This window comes from Lineus longissimus, chromosome 2 (genome assembly GCF_910592395.1).
Source record: "Lineus longissimus chromosome 2, tnLinLong1.2, whole genome shotgun sequence".
NCBI classification, from domain to species: Eukaryota; Metazoa; Nemertea; class Pilidiophora; order Heteronemertea; family Lineidae; genus Lineus; species Lineus longissimus.
In genome coordinates this window covers 26,084,436-26,106,161 of record NC_088309.1, presented here as the reverse complement: position 1 = coordinate 26,106,161, position 21,726 = coordinate 26,084,436, and the positions used below count along the sequence as shown (strand labels likewise).

Here is a 21,726-nt window from a genome sequence, read left to right as displayed (position 1 = left end):
CCATACTTCATACTTCATACTTAACAAGGCGGGGCAAAATGTCTCAAAGATATGGTGACCACTATATTAGGAATATAGGGACGACAGGGACTGCATGTCCATCGACGGTATGATGCGATCTCCAAGTAGAATGCCTATGGAGAGAGGACAGTCTATCTCATCAAGGGACATGGTGTGATCTCCATGCAGAATGTTTTTTGGGAGACAGCACATCTTGACGACAGGATGTCTAGTCCAGGGACATGATGATCTCCATGTAGAATACCTATGGAGAGAGGACAGAATCTCATCCAGGGACATGGTGTGATCTCCATGTAGAATGTTTTTGGGGAGACAACACATCTTGACGACAGGATGTCTAGTCCAGGGACATGATGATCTCCAAGTAGAATGCCTATGGAGAGAGGACAGTATCTCACCCAGGGACATGATGTGATCTCCATGTAGAATGTGTTTTGGGGAGACAGCACATCTTGATGACAGGATGTCTAGTTCAGGGACATGATGTGATCTCCAAGTAGAATGCCTATGGAGAGAGGACAGTATCTCATCCAGGGACATGGTGTGATCTCCATGTAGAATGTTGGGAGACAGTACATCTTGATGACAGGATGTCTCGTTCAGGGACATGATGTGATCTCCATGTGGAATGCCTATGGAGAGAGGACAGTATCTCACCCAGGGACATGATGTGATCTCCATGTAGAATGTTGGGAGACAGTACATCTTGATGACAGGATGTCTCGTTCAGGGACATGATGTGATCTCCATGTAGAATGCCTATGGAGAGAGGACAGTATCTCATCCAAGGACATGTGATATCCATGTAGAATGTTTTTGGGGAGACAGCACATCTTGATGACAGGATGTCTAGTCCAGGGACATGATGTGATCTCCAAGTAGAATGCCTATGGAGAGAGGACAGTCTATCTCATCCAGGGACATGATGTGATCTCCATGTAGAATGTTTTTGAGACAGCACATCTTGAGGTCAGGATGTCTAGTCCAGGGAGCGATTTTTTTTTCTGAACCTTTGCGGCACTATAGTGTACATTTGTACAGGGACTTTCAGCCAATCAGATTTCGACAAATACATGACGTCAGAAGTCTTAGAAACTTTAGAGCAGTTGGTAGAGCGCTCGTCAGAAATGGCAGAATACGATGTTTGATCCAAAGGTTGCGAGTTCGAATCCGGTTGTGGACAACATTTTCTTTTTCTTTTTTCTTTTGTTTATATTTTATTTTTATAACGAGTTTCTTTTCCCTTGTTATTTAGATTTTAGATATTTGAGTTATTTCTGCTGCCTGCAACATACCTACAGAAAGGACAATAACAATAGCCCATCCCAAAAATCCAAGTGATAGTCCTTACTGCCAAGTTTCATGATAACGCCACAGACGGCACAGATTGCTGAGAACCTGCTTACAAATGTATACTGTACTGCCCGAAAGGTTCAGGAAAAAAAATTTTGCATCCAGGGACATGGTGTGATCTCCATGTAGAATGTTTTTGAGGAGACAACACATCTTCATGACAGTATCTCATCCAGGGACATCTTGTGATCTCCGTGTAGAATGTTTTTGGGGAGACAGCACATCTTGAGACTGGGGCTCTGGCTTCTTTCAAATGTGGGTATGAAGACAGAATATAGAATTACAAGGAAATATGATATTTATTTCATCATGTATAATGAATATTTATACTCATACCACTACAGACAAGTATGAAGACTTGAAGAGCAAAATCATTTGATATAACATTACATCAACTGAAATCATGTATATTCAAGCTATGATGATAGGGGTCAAGTGGATAAGAAAACAATCCTTGCACAAGTCTTTCTATAGAATTGCGCAACAAATTGTTGACAATACTGAACTTTGGAATCATCTTAAAACTGTGATCCACCAAGAAGAAAACTACACAAGATCATGAAATAGTAGATTCAAGCACAGATTTTGAAACTTAAGTCATGAATTGAAACTAGTACCTTACTAAGAATTGTGACCTATAAATGATTTGACAATATACAGACATCCTTGCCACTAGTTTCAGAAGGAACAATCAAATAACTGGTGCCCTTCCTGCCTCTCTCTCAGAAAGATGAAGAATTAGTCAAAGAGGTGTAATACCCTACTTCCGTGCATCTTGCCTTCTTTGCAGGCTTTCTGAGAGCTGGGCAGAATAGGAGATCAGAGATCTATACCATTTACTACTTGAACAAAGTTCCAATGATTTCAAGTCAGAAAAGCTTGAACAAACATACAGAATCAAATTGAATTGTCCACTACTCAAAGAGGAGAAATTGCACACTTTGTATGACACATTGATATTATATTACACCAGATTTAGACATAGTTAGTAACTCACATAGCCGAAAGTGATGACACAGCAAAAATTAAGCTGCCACAAAACGAATCCAATGTGAATGTAGGTCTACATCGGGTACAACCAGGTTGTACGCATGGCCATTCCATAATGAAAGAGGTGCTATGTATTCAAAGCTCACGTATAAAGAACAGTTTCACTTCCCAGATGTAAACATTAAGTTGATATTTTATAGAATTTATACACATGAATATGAATGACGATCACAAGTAGATTACCTATTATCATACATTTAACGACAAGGCCGCCTTCCAAGCTCCATTAAGTAATGAGCATTAAAAACATGCAAAAAATGGCAGGATCAGGAAAGAATTCATTCATTTGAAAACAAGCTAGTCCTTTATCCACTACATGAGAAAATGGCACTGCATGTAAAAAACCTAAAATGGCCAGACAAAGTTGTGTACATGTATTTCGATTAAAAAGCTTATTGTTTATGCTTTGTCAAAGTAAGTATTTTAAGATACTACAGACTTCAAGTTGGTTCAACTGCCATTTTCTCATTAATTTTATATAGACTATTGAACTTATTCATAAGGGACTGAAGTGATATTCAAGTCACCAACAACTAGAACATCTTTTGTCTGTTACTACTCAACTCACAAGTACATCCATGCTGTCAATAAATATACTGGTTTCATACTATACAGATTGATTCCAGTCATTCTACGAAGAAACTACCTTGCTCAAAATACTCACAGTTCATTTTCTAAGTACACCATCCCAAGAACATAAACAAAATAACAAGGCTCTTCTACTACGTGTAGGAGAAACACAAGTGTTTTCTTACATCAGAACGTCAAGGACACTTGACAGGTCTACAAGTAACAACAGACCAGACTTTGATGCAGGAAAATAAAACAGACCTTTGAATCAATACAACATCATCAGTAAAATATTAATTTTGCATAAATTAAATTTCTATCATCTACGTGAATTAACAAATCAATTATTCATAATTTCCATTTAATTACTGACCAATAAAGAGCATTGATATATTTTACTTCTCAACTACGAGACGCATCCAGAGGCAATTACAACCAGGTCAAAGCACACAGCAGATTTTATTGGCGCTTCTTGGTCATCACAAATAGTGAAAGTGTGCATCTTGGAGACCTTGTGAAACTGTGACACTTCGAACCCTGCATGGAATACCATTTTACCCACGAAAGGTTGTATCTACAAGATGCACATGGTCATCATCAGATTCTTGAAATATCTTGACAGGTCATGACAGAGATTAAAATGAAATGCGTTCGACTGAGAGATTTCCATACTATCATCGGGGTATGCAGCGTCATCATGTGACCCACTCAATCCCCCTCACCCGTACTGATTTGACAATGTACACGAAATGCATGAGATCTTTAAGGAGTTGGCTCTCCTTAAATTTCAAGACATCTGTTTTTGCCCCTGAATCTCTTTGTCTTTGATGAAACTGAACAGAGTAATCCGTCCATTTTATGTTTACAGGCGAAATAACTGGCCTGGCAGTAAACCACTCTATACAGACAGAGTACATGAATAACCCAAGCACTAAACATGTATATCCTATGCTACATCATTGCTAACTCTAAATATTCCAGTTAAAGCGCCATCTTTCTTCACAAGGATTTACCAGTTGCGTTCACTCCGTTATGATGAGTTGCGACATGCAGACATCATGATTGTGATGAATTCTGAAATTGGAAAACAGAAGAGAGTTCAACAAAGGGAATGTAATGTAGGAACCTAAGATCTCAAGGAGGAAAACTGGTTATTTGAAAGTGAAGATTATGTCTCATTCCACATTCAAGGTTTCTACTGAGGGCAGTTAATTGCTCAGTGATGCTCATTTAAACAGGAGGTGTTGGAAGGTTTGTACTTCAATATTTCTGGCATTGGGCAAGTTGACCCACAGATGTCGTTAGCGGGTACTGTGTCTAACGTGAGGAGTAATATCAACCAATCTGACTAAGTCACAGGTGGTACAGTGTAGATTCCTGCAGTCATTTCTCGGAGACAGAGGTTTACAAACACAGCAGTTACAATTTTTCTGAATGAATATGAATAAAGCCAAGACCCGTGTAAAGGATATCAGAAAGTTCGATAAAGTACATCACAAATGTAAACCTCATGCAGACAATAAACAAGGAGTAAAAAGGGAACTGTAACACTTGGTGATGTTTTTAATTTTATCTGTAATTCTTTTTCAAACAAAACTAATAAAAGATTAAAAGGAAAGACAAATCCTACATGAGACTTTATAGAGATGCTAACTTAATCTACCTAGGGTCAACCACTTGAAAATTCAAATACTTCACATAGTTGGTCTTGAAATCAGAAGATCAGAAAACAAGAGTTTACTGGCATGGAGCGTGAGAAACATGAATTATGGTTTTGATCAAAGTTCATGTGCATGCTGCATGCCAGTATAGTTGCCATATTTACAGGGTAATGGTACCGGGTAATATGACTAGTTCAGATGATCATGCCCTAAAACTATGGAGAACTTTCAAAGGAATAATCAAGACACATAACTTGGGGTCAGTCTTAAAGAAAGGTTGAACAGTCACAATCAAAAAACAGTCACATAACAAACTGAATGCACCAATACCCTCAAAGAACTAACTGTCATCAATGATTAGCACATTGACATAATCATGCCTATGAATTTGACAATTTCACATAACAATAGCTGATTCAACTTAATTTGCGACATTCCACATAGCTGATAACAGGAGGAATAGTACATAGGACAGAGTTGGGAGAAGGCTTATAAAATGTTGACCAAACTGGTTTTACAGATAACTTTCACCCAAAAATCTTAAAGCAAGTGACAACTTTGCAAATAATTCTGTCCAAACTCTGCCCTATGTCCATTCCTGTCATAAAATAGAAATGATGACAAAAATGCAGTTAATACAAACAAGGAGAAAAGCTTGGTACAGTCTCAATAATACAGTAGTGTACCTCCTGTAATGGCACCTGACCCTGGGGAGCCTCAGGCATGCCTAACCTCTGCTTGACCTCATCAGCTAAAAGTTTGCCTTGAAGGTACTCATCAAGGGCCTCGACATCCTGTTATCAAAGTCAATGATATGATTCAAAATAGAATGTCCAGGAGCTGCATCCTAATATCAAGTACGTATCTTATCTAATGTATACTTGATGTTATACGAAGTCATGCTTCATTCGCCTTCTGGGAGATGGTCATAAGCAAGGTTTAGCTCAAGAGACTTAGAACTGTATAATTCACTGTGAGACCATGGTTAACTTGATCCAAAACACTGCCAAGTGTTGCCAGATGAATAACGCTGACTAATGCTGCTGTCAGCACCAGTGACCTAAATGCACACACCAGATGAATAGGCAGGTCACTTAGAAGTTGTGAATCAAGTTAACTATGGGCTGATCGCACTCTTTAGAAAGATTGGAGTTATAATACCCTACACCTATAATTTCTGAGAGTGCAAATCTTATGTTGATCCAAAACACTTTCAGGCAATTTCAGAAGTAATGTTTTTAAGAAATGGAATAAATATGTCTAAAATAACTTGGCTACCTTTTTGATGTGATTAAGGGTGGGTCTTTTAATAACTAAATAGGGGACAAAATTCTGTGGAAACCGAACATAGAAATGGAAGAAAGAGTTGAGCCAAGTTGAAATGGTGCAATTGACACATGTGGATAGAATATAAATAACTTCAAACGGTAAAGGGATGGGTAGTATGATAGAAACCTTGAACTACGTCTTCCCGTTGCATCATCTCCAATGCACACAGACATAAAATTTGCCATATTATGATACAAAGCATTTTTCAGCACATATGTACAAGGTCATTCTTGAATCACCTCTGTCAATGAAATTAACCATTGTATTAGCTATGTACATTACTGCGCCATGCAAGGGAGGATGGAGACATTCTACAATGTCACGGCACCAGCAATGTTGAAAACGTGGTGTGCTCTCACTTCTGTCGAGAAAAAAGAACTAACACAATATGGTGAATATAGTGACAATGCTTACCTCGACCTCCCATCCTTCACTTTCTCCCGCCAACTGATAATGCTTCTTTCTCAGCTCAGCAAGCTTGACCCGTTCCTTCTCAAGATCGTTCTCAAGTTGTAGTACCCGGACTTGTGAATTCATCTCCATCCTCTTTGCTTGTGTCAGAGACACTTGAGAGAAATCCATTGTGTCTGCAACAGAAAGATTCTCCATGAGCAAAAGAATGAGACTCAGTGCCAGCATTTCTATTGTATAGGGCAATTATGGTCTCAAAAGAACTTTAAGTGGGATAGAAGAATAACAGGATATCAGAGCATATACGACAACCATCGATCAGATCATGGATTTCATATGGTAAATCTGCTTACCTTTCTCCTCAATCATAGAAGCACCCGCCTTGGCCGAGGCGACCACATTGCCCGTCGCCTGTGTCACTCCCTTCGAAGCACTCGTCAGATCGGCTAAGCTCTTACTCTTCGGGTCAGCCTTGACTCGCGACGCCACCACCAGTTGCGTTGTGCTTGCTGCGATGTCTTGAGAACTCACGATCACCTCCTCAAATGTGCCATTACCTCTCACCAGTTTATCAGCCGAGTCTCTGTAAAGGAAAAAGTGTATTATCATTGGGAGGTACTTTGCTCAAAGTGCTTTGGGGATTATAATCATCGCTATTTGCTAGAGTTTCAAGCACTCATTTAAACTAGAGCAGGAGAACTACCAAGAAGTGACTCAGCCAGGAGTCGACCCACAATCTCTGGATCACGAGGCCAACCCTCTTCTTAAACTTCTGTATCAAAAGATCAACATCAGGTGCCCGCCTCATGAATGGAAGGTCAAAGTTTCAAGCCCCGTTGGTAGCTCTTTTCAATCTGCCTGGCTGGTTAGCTGACAACTAGTTAAATGAGAAGAGGAAGAAGACTTAAAGGATGCTTACAGTAAGTGATTAGCACCTGCCCCGACCGCCTTTGCAGCAGATATCAATCCTTCTGTCCACCGGTGGTGTTTCTTGAAGAACTCCTTAGAGTCTGCTGCACCCTGGAATGTCAAAGAGAACACTTAGCATCTGGGAACACCTTGTTTGTACTCTATTAACACACCTGAGTGAAATATGAATGCTTCATGTAAGAGATGCTTGATATAAATTCAGGGAATACTTACTCGGCCCTGCGCTACGATTTCTCTCTGTAAGGCTTTAGATTTCTCCACTAAGATCTTGATAGCCTGGAATTAGAAATGAACACAAATTATTGACAGGTGATCAGTCTCACCTACAGTACAGACAAGTTAGTTTTATCTTGTGCTCTTTACTCCTCTTCTCTACAAGATATTCAACACTATGTAGATCACATCATTGGTATTTTTGTAAATGTTTGCGTGGATGATGATCGAAACGTACCTTCATCAGCGCAGTACAAGAATCAATGATTCGCTCATTGACTTCCAATTGGATACCACTGTGGTCCTTACGTGATGACTCGAGCATGTCCTGAAAGATGAAAAACGGTGAAAATGTACTTGACCTTGAGCACGGTCGCAAAAAAGTATAGAAATTGAATAGAATCAGTATAATAGTCCTAAGTTCACAATGTGGCCAACTAGATATTTGAAATGGACTCTTCACAAATTTCCCACCTGATGCCTGGGATTAGGTTAAACCATAACCTCCCTTTTAAGTCAGAGGGTTATATTTGCAAGTTTCTTACCTGAAATCTTGATGCCGCTTGGTCTATAGCCTCCTGCGTTGAGTACATCTCCTGGTCCACAAGGTCTCCTAGTTCCTCTGGTTTCACATCCTGGATCTTAGGTCGTAATTCTTCTGCCATGGCATGAATCTGACGCAAGGATGCCAAAACCTCGTCAACCTCGGCTGGGATGTTGTCGTGGGCATCCTGGCGTATCAGGCCAAGTAGACTCAAACCATCTGTGCCACATTTACGACATTTAGATGCCAATTCTGAAAGCAGGAAGAAAATTGTCAAATCACACAGTGACAAACAACTTGTTTTTACCTGAAAAGCTCAGAATTTCAAACATAATTTTTAAGCATCGAAACATCCAGCCATCATAGCGTCAGGTTTCTCTTGCCTACAAAACAATAACAAGACTTACCATCTCCTTTTTCTATCGGGGCAGAATGAGATGTTGCTTTTCCATTGATGATGCAATCACCAGCTCGGTAAGAAAACATGGAGAGCTTCTGGACAATGTCATCGATAACTGGAACAGGACAAGCAAGATTTAGTTCCTCTTCTTCACTTTCACTCAATTCAACCATCTCTCTGGTATGCAAAGTTGACTGTAAATCAGACACTTGAAACCAATGGCAAATGATCTATTTAGTTTGAAAGAGGTTTTAATGAGGCAAAAACCTACATGAAAGACATGTTTTTCCATGATATCCTGACGAGTGATGACCGACTGCTATACAGGAGGTATTTGCCAGTTTGTCGCGCTCTTGGAACTCAGTTGAATCTGACCTATAAACTGAAGCCCTCCTCAAAAATCGACCACCAACTTACCTCCCTCTTGTTTTGGATGTGCCTTAAAGTTCTCACATGCTGTCCTCAGTTCCTCAGTCGATGTAATGGTCGGGTCGATCCGTGAGATAAGATAGTCTGCTGAGCATTTGACAGCAATCAGGCCAGGGTTATCAAACTGTTCCAGAGCATCGTTCAATATTGACTCTGCCTCCTCTACGGCATGGACTGGAAGAGGGAAAGGAATATTATGAATGTTACAATGCTTGCCACATACTTCTCGATATCCCACATCACCGCCAGACAACCTTCATGCTCATTTTCATGTTCTTATCAACTGTAGATCGAACATCACGTTGAAAACTAAATACACATGTTTGCCTGCGACATCACCTTGCTCTTTACATTAGACACTAGCTCAGATACAAGAATGGTTTGGTTTATGAAGCTGACACCTGACTTCAGCTGACTGTTGGTCCCTCAGACTCTTGTTGTCAGGTTCCAGCTCCTGGTAGCTTCATGTACACCTTCAACATCATATATCCTATCCAATAGCGCTCACATAGTCATTGGCATTGAGAATGAGTATGGTTGGAATCAGTCATTTCCACACAATATTATTTCTTACCCAGTATTTTATGTTGAGTATCCATATGTTCGGTCTTGAGCCTCTCGATGTCGTCCTGTTTCTGTTTCTCGAGCTCCTTCAGCTTAGCTTCAAGAGCAACAAGACTTTCCTTCGTACACTGGAAACAAGCAATTAACAACTTTAGACTGGTAGACACAAAGGAGACCTTCAGTTGAGATGAGTGTACATGATTGTACTTTTCCACTTCACTGAGGAGCATGTCAGGAATGGAAAGTCACCACTGGGCTCAGAGGAGCAATAAGGTGACATTACATCATAACTCCCGCCATCTGAACAAAGGCTCCTGAACCTGAAGGACTGAAACAACAACAGCTCAGCCAACGAAAAGACAAAGTTAATATAACGAACCAAAGGAAAATGAAATAAGCTAAATCTCTTAGAAAACTAAAAGAGCAAAGATAATCTTCTAATCTCCCTTGAACAGAATCTGAAGAAGATTCAAGAAGAGGTTCTTCATCATGAAGTCAATTGATGAATGAAGTACAGATAGATGTGACAAAGAAACATTGGCGACATGAGGTTCTAATGTGTCCCTATCAACTCAAAACAAGTAAATAAGCAGACGTACAAGCTAAATAGGACCCTGAATGAATAATGAGGCTTTTGAAATGAAAGAATACCATGACTCGGCAGCAGTCACAATTTCTTGGGACTTCAGTTGGATTAACATAGCCATAGACACCATACTGGAACGGATGCAGGAACACAGTGGGTAATTACATTCAAATGGGCATTCCAACATGTAGATCACATTTTAGTGAGGAATCACAGATCTGCAAGTGCATTGGAATCCTATGTTTTGCTCGAATCAGGACTGCCATGTCAGCGTGACATGTAAACCTTTGTCTTTGTTTCTCGGAGGTGATGGAGACTTTAAAGATATTAGTGCTTCAGAATATATTCCACAAAGGATCGCCGTCAGAATACATTTGAGACAATATGACAAAGCCAACTGACCTCGAGCTCCTTTACAATGCCCGTCTTGGAGCCCTGCGTCTCCTTCAGTTGCGTCTGCACCTGTTCATAACTCTCCTTCAGGTTGCCATGCTCCAGCTCCATGTCGTGTAACTTCTCCTCAGTGTCATGTAACAGCGTGTCTAACTCCTGTTTCAAGCCTTCCAACTCCTTACGCTCTTCTTCTGTCTGCTGGAGGGAATTTTCTAGCGCACCTTTTGACTTCTCGATGGCCTGAAGCTTGTCTTCCATGTCCTGAAAGCAAATGATTTCAATTATATATGTATAAGAGGCAATTAGAATTCTCAAAACAGTCCAACGATGGTCTCAATTACAGTTCAGTCAAGGCTACCTCTCTACAAGACCCGACCTAGTCTTGCAGAAAGCATTTTGGCGACCAAAATAGCAGTGAATATTCTTTTGAGCTAATAGGTTTTCCTACCTTTTTCTCCTGCTCCAGCTGCATGACTAAAGCCTTAGTTGAAGCGAGCTGGTTGGTCGTGTCATCTGACGACTTCTGCATCATACTCTCAACCATCTTCTTCTCATTCTTTGCAAGATCGAGCTGACCTTCCAATTCCTGGAAAGCAGAAAATGCCAAGTCAGCAAATTTGAACGACAGGACAACAGAGCCCGATGATTTTGCAATAATCAAAAAAAATATCCTCAAATTTTTTTCTCTTTTTGTTTGTTTTCTTACTAAGTGGTGCTGTGTTTTAAATGTGTTGGGTGAGATATTCAAAACAGTCAGGGAGAACACTGAACCTGTGCAACTTGACCTCCTATCTGATCTATCTTTCATCATATAGGCCAAGTTTTACAAAGACCTGTTTTCTAATACACTGTCCTTCCTTTTTTATGATCATGAGCAGATGACTTTGTTGTACACCAAGCAGAAACAACAAAGTAATGGGCGTTATAGATTAAAATCAACTGCATACATTATTAGTGAAACACAAATGGAAATGATGTACAAATGCGTCACATGATGATCAGGTATTATTTATATTGGACATTGAGGCGCATGACTCATGCAGATTAGAAATATTTCATCAAAGAAAAAGTGTGCATGTGGGGGTAGTAATGAATGATTGCTGATTTGTGAAAACTTTCGCACAGAACTGGAAAATGGTAAAAACAAGAGCTCTAGATGATGTCAGCATTGAGTTACAATGAGACTGGCATGACCATATCAAAGACGAAATGGCCTTCATTCGATTTTCCTTCATCTCCATCACTTGATGCAAGGCATTACACTATAAGTCACACTCTACCCACAAAACTAAAAGAGGACTGCCTCGGCGTCAAAAATCTTCCTGGCAATTCCTATCCAACTCTGAGGGCTGAATTTATAAGAGTGTGCACACCACAAGCATACACATGCAACAACATGTATGAGTTTTAGTCATTATATATCAAAAAGAAGAAAAAAAGCATGATCAAACGTCATTCCACATGAGTATGATTCTGACACAAAACATTAACATCATCTTTTTATTGAAAACAAAGGCCAATATTTCTTTGAACATTGTGAAAGCAAGAAAAAACATTTCTATATAAATAATATAATGAACACTGAATAATAATTTCATTCTGAAAGAATAAATGATACATGAAACATAGATGGAACTCTTGAAATCAGGAGAAGATCCAAAATGCACAGGGCATACATGTCACAGTAGGTGACATCAACTGTTGATGTCATTATCTCCATGCAATCTCTTCACCACAAGCAATGGAAACTAGTTTTTCCATTCTTTTCATAATCAACAATTTGCTTCTTTCAAGATCAATGCATTGGCAGTGGAGTGGCCAAACTTTGCCAAATTGTGGGGCGAGGTTCTGTTAAAAAGGACATCCCGTTGCAGTGTAATAATCAAAAGTGTCCAACCCCATAACTCGGGGAAGTTCAACAACTCCACTGCTTGTTATGCTGATTTGGAAATATGTGGAGTAATACTCCTGTATAGCCTGCTGTGGATATGCCCATGATGTGCATGCTGAAAGGTGGAATGATGGGAAAAGCAATTCGGGAATGCAGAGCTGACAGAATTTCAAACCTCTGGGAAGTTGGTGATGGAGTACCTCTAAAACAGAATACATCAACGAGGTTAGACTAGTGGGGTAAGGAGATATGGAACGAAACAGGTTTAGCATTGCTGACTTTGATCACTATCTGGTAAGGTTTATGACAACAAGTAAGAATTTGAATGTTGTGAGGGACAACTTTCCAAGTGATATGAACTTAAGCATGTCTGTGTGTTGGTGTTGATGTCACTGTTTTATATTTCAACTCAATCCCGATCATGGCAACTTCCCGTCCGATCTCAAGCACTACGCCTCACCTTCTTCTCCTGTTCCTTGTCTTCTAGGACTTTCTTGGCACTTCCCAACTGTTTATTCACCTCTGCATGCTGTAATGGGAAAACAATGAAATATATGACTCAAGTCTAGTCAAGCTTGAATTCATCTGAGCAGAGCTCAATTTGGCAAGAAATAGGGGAAAATCCCCAGAAGTCAGTCCACATTTTGATAACTTCTCAAACACTTCTGTTTGTCAAAACCATACTCCACAAGATCCCTGAGGAAGCTTTCTAGGAAAGAGAGAGAATCAATCAACTTTCTGCCATTTCTACGCTGGAACAAGGTGTACATTTCAATCTCCTCATGTCCTACTTACCGTTCTGATGAGAGAAACATGCTCCTGTCTTAGCTGACCATAGATATCTTTCATCTTCTTGAACTTTTCTTCATTTGCCTTGGCAAGTTCTAAGAAAGAACAAGCAAAGTTATACATTATTTTCATCTGAGCCCATGATTCAGGCATTATAGATAGAGAATATGCCAATGCCCCAAAAAGCAGGGCTACGTAATCTAAAATTTCCCCCATTTAGTGTTACTTCAGGTAAACACTTTTCATGTTCACTCTCATAACAGGTTTATATAGTAAAAGACTGGTCTACCATCACATACACAACATGAACTGTACTTACTGTCGACAGATTGTAACTGCACCGCCACCTCATCATTTCTTGCTTTCATCTCAAGCTCGCTGCGAAGGCGATTATTTTCCTGAAAAATGATTACTGTCTTCAGCAACGGTCATCCACTCGACACAACTCGACACAGACGAGTGATCACTTGGCAGCTTTAATTGATACCAATCTAAGAAGATGATGTCGCACATCTTACCTCTCCTGCATGTTGGGCTAACTTCTTCACCGACTCCAGCTCTGTTTCAAGGTTCATGATCTGTTCCCTCAGTGCTTGCACAGTAACCATATGCTGTAAAGACACACAATAGAAAGATTGAGTATCACTCAATCCTAGCAACAGAAATACACAAGACTAATCAACTGACTTTATCACAGCAGTCTGCTTAAATGGCGGCATAATATACATGTTTTCAGGCCGGCCTCAGGTCACCCATCATGTTGAGTTGCTCATGAGATGATCAATTTCAAAAATCGCATCTTACATCCTCCCTCATTCTGTTTATTTCTCTCTTCAGTCTCTCGATTTCCCTATGGAGTTGCTCTATCAGTTTATCTCTGAAAAATGACGATAAGGAAAATCAAGGCCCAGCCAAATGGAGCAAACATATCTTTCCATCAGCATGAAGTTACCAACAATCAAGGCACACACAGATATCAGACAAAACCAAACTTAACTTGGCAACTCAAGAATGTGTTTAACTGCCAGCAGAAGATTCTTATGACAACATTGTCTTTTCATGATATTTTTATTATTACTCAGGTTACTCATATATATATTGAAGTATGGGAATTTAGAACAAGCGTGAATTTAACTAAAATGAATACTCACTTCTCCTCTAACTTCGGATCTTTCTCAGTGAAGTTAAAGTTACCCATATTGCCACCAAATACACTGTCAAACCGGTCAGGTATGGGCTGAAATTAGTGGAAAAGAAATACAATGACAATATTTTGGGTCTTGATTCTGATTTAGCAGTGCTCTTGATCATCAAACAATAGACACTGCAATCTATAGACAACAGCATTCATCACCAGAACATGATTGTCAATATACGATTTGGAAATACAGGAGAAGAAGAATTGGTTAACATATGAGTATGGTATTGGAGAAACAGTAAGAGTGAAAATTGCTTACATTAGGATAAGCTAATGCTACAACGTCAGTTTCAACTTTTTTTGGCATCTTGACTATCAGGCAAGTCCATCCATGGACACAGCAAAATCTTATCTTGGTGTATGGAGAAGATTAACTATCCTGGGCTTATCATGTGGTCTGATTACTGACAACTATTCCAGAATGGCCAAAGAACGATTATATCCAGCTTGAATTTGAAGACTGACTCAATACAGTAACTACATACAGACATTACAGATTTTCAAATTTCACAACGAATCATAATCAATCATCTCTACGCCCTACATGAAACTGTGTGTTCGTTTCTGAGTACCACCAATTTGGATATTGACCAGTAGCAACAGTGGAGATGAGAGGGGCTCTTAGAAATGAAATCTATCAGTGCTCAGAGACCAATTATTGGCTGGTACTCTTCAATACAAGGCTTAGCTCAACAGGCAGTCAAATGTGAGATATGTCAAATAGAACAACGCAGTACTAACCGGTTGTGGTGGCTCTGCCGTATCGATTAAGGAGTCCACCTCAGGTTCAGGGTCAGGCTGGGCTTCTGGCACAACCACCTCCAACCTCTCATGGCGATGGAGTTCAGAGGCGACAAGGAAATTAGGAGGATTCTGAAAAGATGACAGAAGAAACAGGTGACAATGAGCGCTTTCAAATGTTACAATTAGATCAAAAGCTGCGGCCTTTGTTGTAAAGAAGAATCCTAAAGTTGTTTTCTTCAAAGCAATCTTGAAAATCAAAACTATTTTCACTAATTTTGAAAAAGTTATTGATTTGAAAAATATTTTTTACTCAGACATCATATTACTGCAGTTGAGGTGACGGAAGAGAAGCAAGGGATCAGATTCTTACTTTCGGCAAGCAACGGTAGTCGTACTATTGAATCCTGTTCTGGTGTGGTATACTTACATCAGGTACTGAGGGCACGCATAACAAATTCTTAAAGTATTGTAGATTGCGGGAACTATAGTAGAAATTCTTCAGACTGAAAACAGAAAGGATCATTCTGAGGTCCTTCAGCCAAAACAAAGAAAAGAAGACAAAGAAAAGTTTTCATACATGGACATTGGTTTGGGTTGTTTTATACAATTAAATACCGTTTAAATCAGAGCCATGTATCAGGGAAAGGGTTATCATAGGGAAAGGGACATCAATCAGACTCTGATACAAGAAATGGCTCCTATCAGACAATATTTTTATTTCAACATTGTTATTTCAATTTCTACACTGGGTTGAGCACATGCTTGTAATAGATGCCCATAGTCCAATTAGCCGACCAGACAAGCTCCAGCCACAGCTGTTGCCCTAGAATGTGAATAAGAGCAATAGTTATCGACAATACATTACGTTACACTCCGTACTGAATTCTCTTATTTGTTACACTTCAAATGTATTTAAACAAATAGGCCCGACATGATCTCCACCAGTTCTGATTGAGTATTATCAATCTTCAGCACCCTACCTTTTGAACTGCTGTCCGAATCTATCCCTGTGACCAGCCAGGGTGTCAGCAGGAAGACCTGAATGAAGGGATAAATTATATTTACATAGGTCGGGTAGCATTTTCTATCAGTTAAAGAAAAGTGTTCATAATTCGAATGCTAAGCTTTAATGGGAAGCGCAGTGGCATAGTAGAGAAGCATCTGACTTGTAATCGGAAGATCATGGGTTCAAGGCTTGGCCAGTGCCACTCAAAACTTTCAACTGGCCTGAAATGTCCAAGAGTAGCACAGCACGTGCACTGACCTCTTCTTTGAAGGATGCTTTACAGGCTGATTCCTGAACTGAGAAGAGTACCTACTTGCATGAAGCTTGAATAATAATTTGACTATATAATCATAGAGAAGGGCAGAGTCTTGGATACACGGGATGAGTGGTGCCAGACGACATTGGCCGGTTGCTGTCATGGAGTTAGAGCGTGACATATCCAGGGAACCAAACACTGAAAGATATAATTTCAAGTACTTGAAATTTCAGGAATGCAACTCCCAAGGCAAAATCAAATAGACGACAAGCCCATTATGATATTCAATTTGCTATGGAGACAGCATTTATTTCATATTTACCTCCAGCTTGTAGCGTTAGGATCTCGTCCATGTAATCCAGCATGTCAACACTCACTTCGAAACTGCAAAAGAAATGAATGAGGTGAACGTAAGTGTAATAAAGCATTACAATTCTGACCACCCATTTTTGGAGGAAGGGTATTAAACCAAACCCAGTATACTGTAGAACAAGAGGATGATAGATGGGAGGGTATATGGACACACCAGATCAAGGACCATACCGAGATACACGTGTGTATACAAAATGGGTTGGAATTTAGGATTTTGAAAAACGTCTTAAGCTCAAACTATAGCTCACCTCCCCTGCATACGATTGCTAGTTGATCTGCGGAAGAATCAACAGAGAATTTTCACAAACTGTTTGATTTGAATAGAAAATGTGCCTGTACATTTCTTAACTTTGTAACTGTTCCAAACAACCATTCCTAAGTAAAATTCCTCTGGAATCAATACAAGTTGGCAACCAATTTCAGTAGTGACTATTTCGCCAAATTTACATGCATCATTTCAAGAATTCCAGTTGGTTTTTAAGAGTACCATCACAGTGATGTGTATGTCTCTTCTTTAGAGTAATGTCACAATGCAACAAGTAAACATAAGGAGTCACTCACTGGCTATTAATGTCCCTGCCAACAATCTCATCTAGTTCTTCGTCTGATAATTTTAGGCTGCCTGGAATTGCCGGGTACTGGAAACCAAAAGAAAACAGTTTTTAGGTGAGAAACCCCAAATCCATGCCTGTCAGTGCACTCATGTTCAAGGCATGCGATAGGCATTACAAAACCATTACGAAATATTCTATGATCTTTCGAACACATGTTTCCTTAAACGACGACCTTATCTTGCAAGTCACCTTCTGCCAGCAAAGGTCACTTGAAATCCTACTCTCGATGTTTTGAAATGAACAATTTCAGGGTGCCGTACCTTTTTGTGGAATGTGAGTTTCTGCACCAGCAGCCTTGTGTACAACTTGATCAGTTTTCCATATCCATCCTTCAAGTGACCCTGCAAGTGCAAGCAAAATATGATTATATTACCATGACCATATGAGTTACTAAAGTGGAACCTCCCCTGGACACCTAGGACAGACACCCTCTATAAAAAAGATGTTGATTTTGTTCATTTCTATTCAATTTGACCTCAATAACCAGCACACCTCTCTGTTATGGACAGTGTTTGTCAGTCCCAAATGTGTCCTTATTCATTTTAACTTTAAAGAAAATCAAATACTAATCTGAGGGTTCTCACCCATAATTTTCCAAGATCCGTCAAATGGGAACAGTACTTCTGGGAATCGAGGATAACCTGTAAGATAGAAAGCAGTCAATTAAGCAAACACGGCCAGACGTGCACTTTGTAGTAGTTTTTCAAGGATTGTGTGAAACCAGCTCATTTCAGCAGCTAGTTGACACCAATGGGGAAGATTTTGCAACAGAAGGGGTTAATTCTTCTTATTTTGTATCCCACTCCAGGATACATTTTGACCTTGTCAATGAGCCTATAATCGGACTGACAACGTTGGTTAACTATCAATATCGGATCGTGATTGTCTCACAAGGGAACATCCTGCATCATGTCAAGTGATCCTTGAAAAGGACAATTGAACTCTTCAGCATAAATCATGAAAGAAAACAACAACGATAGACTCCTCCCCCCAAATAAATCACTTACTGCATCAATTATATCAGCTCAAATTCAGACCACTTCACATTAAAAGAACTATCAAGATAGAAATAGCCCCAAGATCAATATTCAATCATAAGTTTTCGCAATGCTCTTGTTGCCATAGAAGGTGGAAAGCTTGATTCAGCTCGATGTATGTCAATAAAAGTGTCATACAAGGTCTCCAGAGGTGTTTCACCCATCGTTTAAGTAATACGCGCCAAAATGTTAAACTTTAAGTAGTTATTTTTTACTTGCACGTAGGGGCAGGATGACTTTATGAAATGTGGAGAGTTTCAAGAGCAGCAGAAGGTCAGCTTATTGTGTCAAGAGCAACTTCAACTAAAGTGTTCACTTAAATGAGTTGGAAGGCAAGGTGACCTGCTTCCAATCCAACACAAGAAAAATGCTTCTAACAAGGCATTTTTGGAAATGATTTAGTATAATAAACACTCAAGGCTATTCACCAAGTTTCCAGTTTATTTTAATTTTAATTCTAATTTGAGATAATAAATCATTTTAGTAGAAAATAGTTTACAGTTTTTGTCAACATGACCAGCTGCATTCAGATTCAATCAGAATATTTCAGCATGTTCATGTCACACTTGTCATGCCAGCATGAGTTAGTAGCCCCAGATTCCATTCACGGGAAAATACATTATTCATGGCCGCATTGATTCAATTATTGTGCCATTCTACCACTCAATACCCGTCAAAATACCACTTGTCTTTTCATGAAACACATACAGGATTCAAGACTGATTTGACATTGTTTGACACGCAACTGACTCACAACTAACAGTTACTGATTTACACTAGCATGACCAGAGAGCTAATGCATGAGCTAAAGAATGTCACACAGATATAGGCACCCCAGCCAGAGAATCGCCAGGGGGGACTATCCAGGTGGAAATGCAGCTAGATTAGACAATAATAGACCAAAAACCACTACATAGATCACAGTGCAGTTTTATTTCCTACTCTTGTGGAAGTTCTGCCCCATCAAGCACTGGGGAGGACCTGGAATGACTGGACAATAGACATGGTCAAAATGGCCCAATAAATGATGTATGAGAGAGTTGACAACCACTGCTAAGCGACTGACCTACATTTACTCATACCTATACTGGCTATAGTGAAAACAGGGAATACTTACATTTTTATGACCATCTCTCATCAACTTGTGCAGAACATGAAGGAACTTCCAACATATAATCGGGTTCCCTTGCAGGGGAAGCTTGTTTGACACACTCCAAAACATCCCACCGCCATTTTCTTGAAATGTTCCGATAATTGCACCTGACAAGTGGTCAAGGGAAAAAAACTGGACACCTGATATATGCAAAGGGAACAACTGTTCAACATCTATATGTCATGACACCAGCTTCTGAAGGGTCAATTTCATGTACACATGTAATCAAATTTGATAGTAGTTTTTTCATATCGCCCAAACTATGTATCTATATATTCTAGCAGGAATACAACAATTCCTGATGAAAGTCAAAACATACATTGTAAACAAACCAACTAATAAAGTTCATTTAGTTGTCAAAAGGATACTTCTGACATGTTTCTCTTTCACAGGCACTTCATTTGCACTGATCGCTTTCTGGATGCTCGTCGTCTGGAATTATAAAAAAGAAATTGATATAAAGGCATTATCCAGCATCTGGAAAGATATTTGTCCAATAAGACAAGCTCATGAACAAAACACATCTTACCACCTCAGAATCCTCATAGGCCTACCTTGTAACTCATTTTACGGATGATTGAGTAGAAGAGTTGAGCAAAAATACTAAATGTACATGAAGCACTGAGTATACGCTCACAGTGTCTTCAGACTCGACCTCCCACTTCAGCAAGACTCAATGCGAGTTCATAGGAAAAGACCACATTGAGTAGGAAGGCTTTATAAGTATCTCATCATGCAATCCCACACCATAAGTAGCTGCCTCCTCACACAATTATAATTTTCCGGTCAGAAGATACCAAATGTAGGTCAAGGGAAATCAAAATCATACACTACATTCAATGATGATATTATGGCATCCATGGGCATCACGATATCATATCCATTTTCTATGTTTGGAAAGGTTTTTTTTACGAGACTGCAGTTTTCTGTTGGCAGAAATTATAACCCTTCTGACAATCTTTGGACTCAAACATTCTTCCTTTGTGATTATTTTCAAAAGTGATGATAATTGTGGATTTTTCACGTTGTATTAGCTACCGCTTTCAAACCTCCCTTTTCCGACTCCCCCCGGATCTGGCCCTGCCTTACTCCACTGCCAATGGTGCGTCTATTCTAGTTGTCACTACTGTGACAAATACATGCAGTGGCACACACATAAACACTAATTTGTAGCACATCACCCAAAATTGCTTACTAAAATCCCCATCACATCAAAATACAGTACCAATTTGATCCTGCAATATACAATCTTGTAATGGATACACGTGCTACCATCTATCATGTTGATGCGAGACTAATTCATGTGTTCATGGCAACAGCTGCTTTTAATATCACAGATATTCACGCACAGGCCTACATATTGTAATGCTGTCATCCAAGGCACTGGGCGGTGTTGAATGAATCGTCAAAGTAAAGCAAACCATTCACATAACAGAAGTGAAAGTGTTACTGTAAAGTCTCATCCAGCCTCCAGGTAGCCTACTGTCAGTGTCAAACAACGGCAACTGGATATGGTGTAGAGTATGAATTAGCCTTGCAATGACGTACAAAACTGAGATTTTATTGACCAATGCCTTGATCCAGTGTAGACCAGCAGCAAGCCACCATGGCACCACCACCGAACACTCGGGCCTCGGCAGTCGAGGCGGCATCTCTCACCACTGCCACTACCACTGGCACCGCCACCATCAGGCATCAGCCCTCTCAGGCTCAGCTAACTCACGCACACTGCACCTTGACCCACAATATATTGTGGATCTCGATATGGTGGTGACGCATGAGAGTCAGAGTGCTCATACAGATACTCGAGGCCTAATTCAAATTGTAAAGTAAAAATGTGCACAAAATGTACACAACAAACCTGGTGTCTTTCAAAAGTTTCCTTCTCAATCTCTGCTTGGGTTTTACCCCTTGATGACAGCACTCTTGGTAAGGCCATAGTTAAAGGCCAATTTGATCAGTTCATATGCATGCAAATTATCTATTAAAACGGTAGATATCAGGAGTTTTGATCAACAAATCCACACTGACATTTCATGCGAATCCACCTACGCATCGGTGCTGCCGTCTAAACATAGAAAGTGAAACTAACATAGTTGGGTTGGGTCATACTAAACAGCGTCAACCAGCGTCCACCAGGTTTAAAAGCATTTTGCTGACTTAAAATACCTGACAGGATGGAACCAAGGCAGAATAGGACAAAGGCGAAATA

At 39.8% G+C, this 21,726-nt stretch overlaps 1 protein-coding gene across 6 annotated transcripts; it reads right to left on the bottom strand.

Annotated features, from left to right (window-relative positions):
• Positions 1-1,665: 1,665 nt before the first annotated feature.
• On the bottom strand, positions 1,666-21,567 carry LOC135483270 (huntingtin-interacting protein 1-like). Of its 6 annotated transcripts, none has more exons than XM_064763984.1 (32): positions 21,376-21,567; positions 19,883-19,946; positions 19,479-19,621; positions 17,909-17,965; positions 17,585-17,665; positions 17,272-17,348; positions 16,959-16,985; positions 16,661-16,722; positions 16,396-16,536; positions 16,057-16,114; positions 15,504-15,579; positions 15,074-15,205; positions 14,286-14,371; positions 13,939-14,011; positions 13,653-13,745; positions 13,454-13,532; positions 13,141-13,229; positions 12,806-12,874; positions 12,521-12,547; positions 10,903-11,040; positions 10,464-10,715; positions 9,486-9,603; positions 8,900-9,085; positions 8,490-8,597; positions 8,084-8,334; positions 7,777-7,866; positions 7,539-7,601; positions 7,315-7,415; positions 6,749-6,978; positions 6,399-6,571; positions 5,342-5,449; positions 1,666-4,068 (listed from the first exon to the last, which is right to left on the bottom strand). In XM_064763984.1, the coding sequence occupies exons 1-32, from the start codon at positions 21,451-21,453 to the stop codon at positions 4,051-4,053; spliced, it is 3,348 nt and encodes a 1,115-aa protein (XP_064620054.1). In that variant the 5' UTR covers positions 21,454-21,567; the 3' UTR covers positions 1,666-4,050. The 6 variants fall into 6 exon arrangements, with proteins under 6 accessions (XP_064620054.1, XP_064620057.1, XP_064620058.1 ...); XM_064763987.1 differs by lacking the exon at positions 21,376-21,567 and adding an exon at positions 20,069-20,197; XM_064763988.1 differs by lacking the exon at positions 5,342-5,449.
• Positions 21,568-21,726: the final 159 nt, after the last annotated feature.

What these genes read in the sequence shown, in the direction of transcription:
- LOC135483270 (XM_064763984.1), bottom strand. Translation starts at nt 21,453, where the DNA reads ATGGCCTTACCAAGAGTGCTGTCATCAAGGGGTAAAACCCAAGCAGAG. An exon ending in GGCAGGGACATTAATAGCCA is followed by an intron (nt 16,986 to 17,271) that starts GTGAGTGACTCC and finishes ATTCTTCCGCAG; the next exon opens with ATCAACTAGCAATCGTATGC. An exon ending in CCCGATAGAAAAAGGAGATG is followed by an intron (nt 8,335 to 8,489) that starts GTAAGTCTTGTT and finishes TCCTGCTTTCAG; the next exon opens with AATTGGCATCTAAATGTCGT.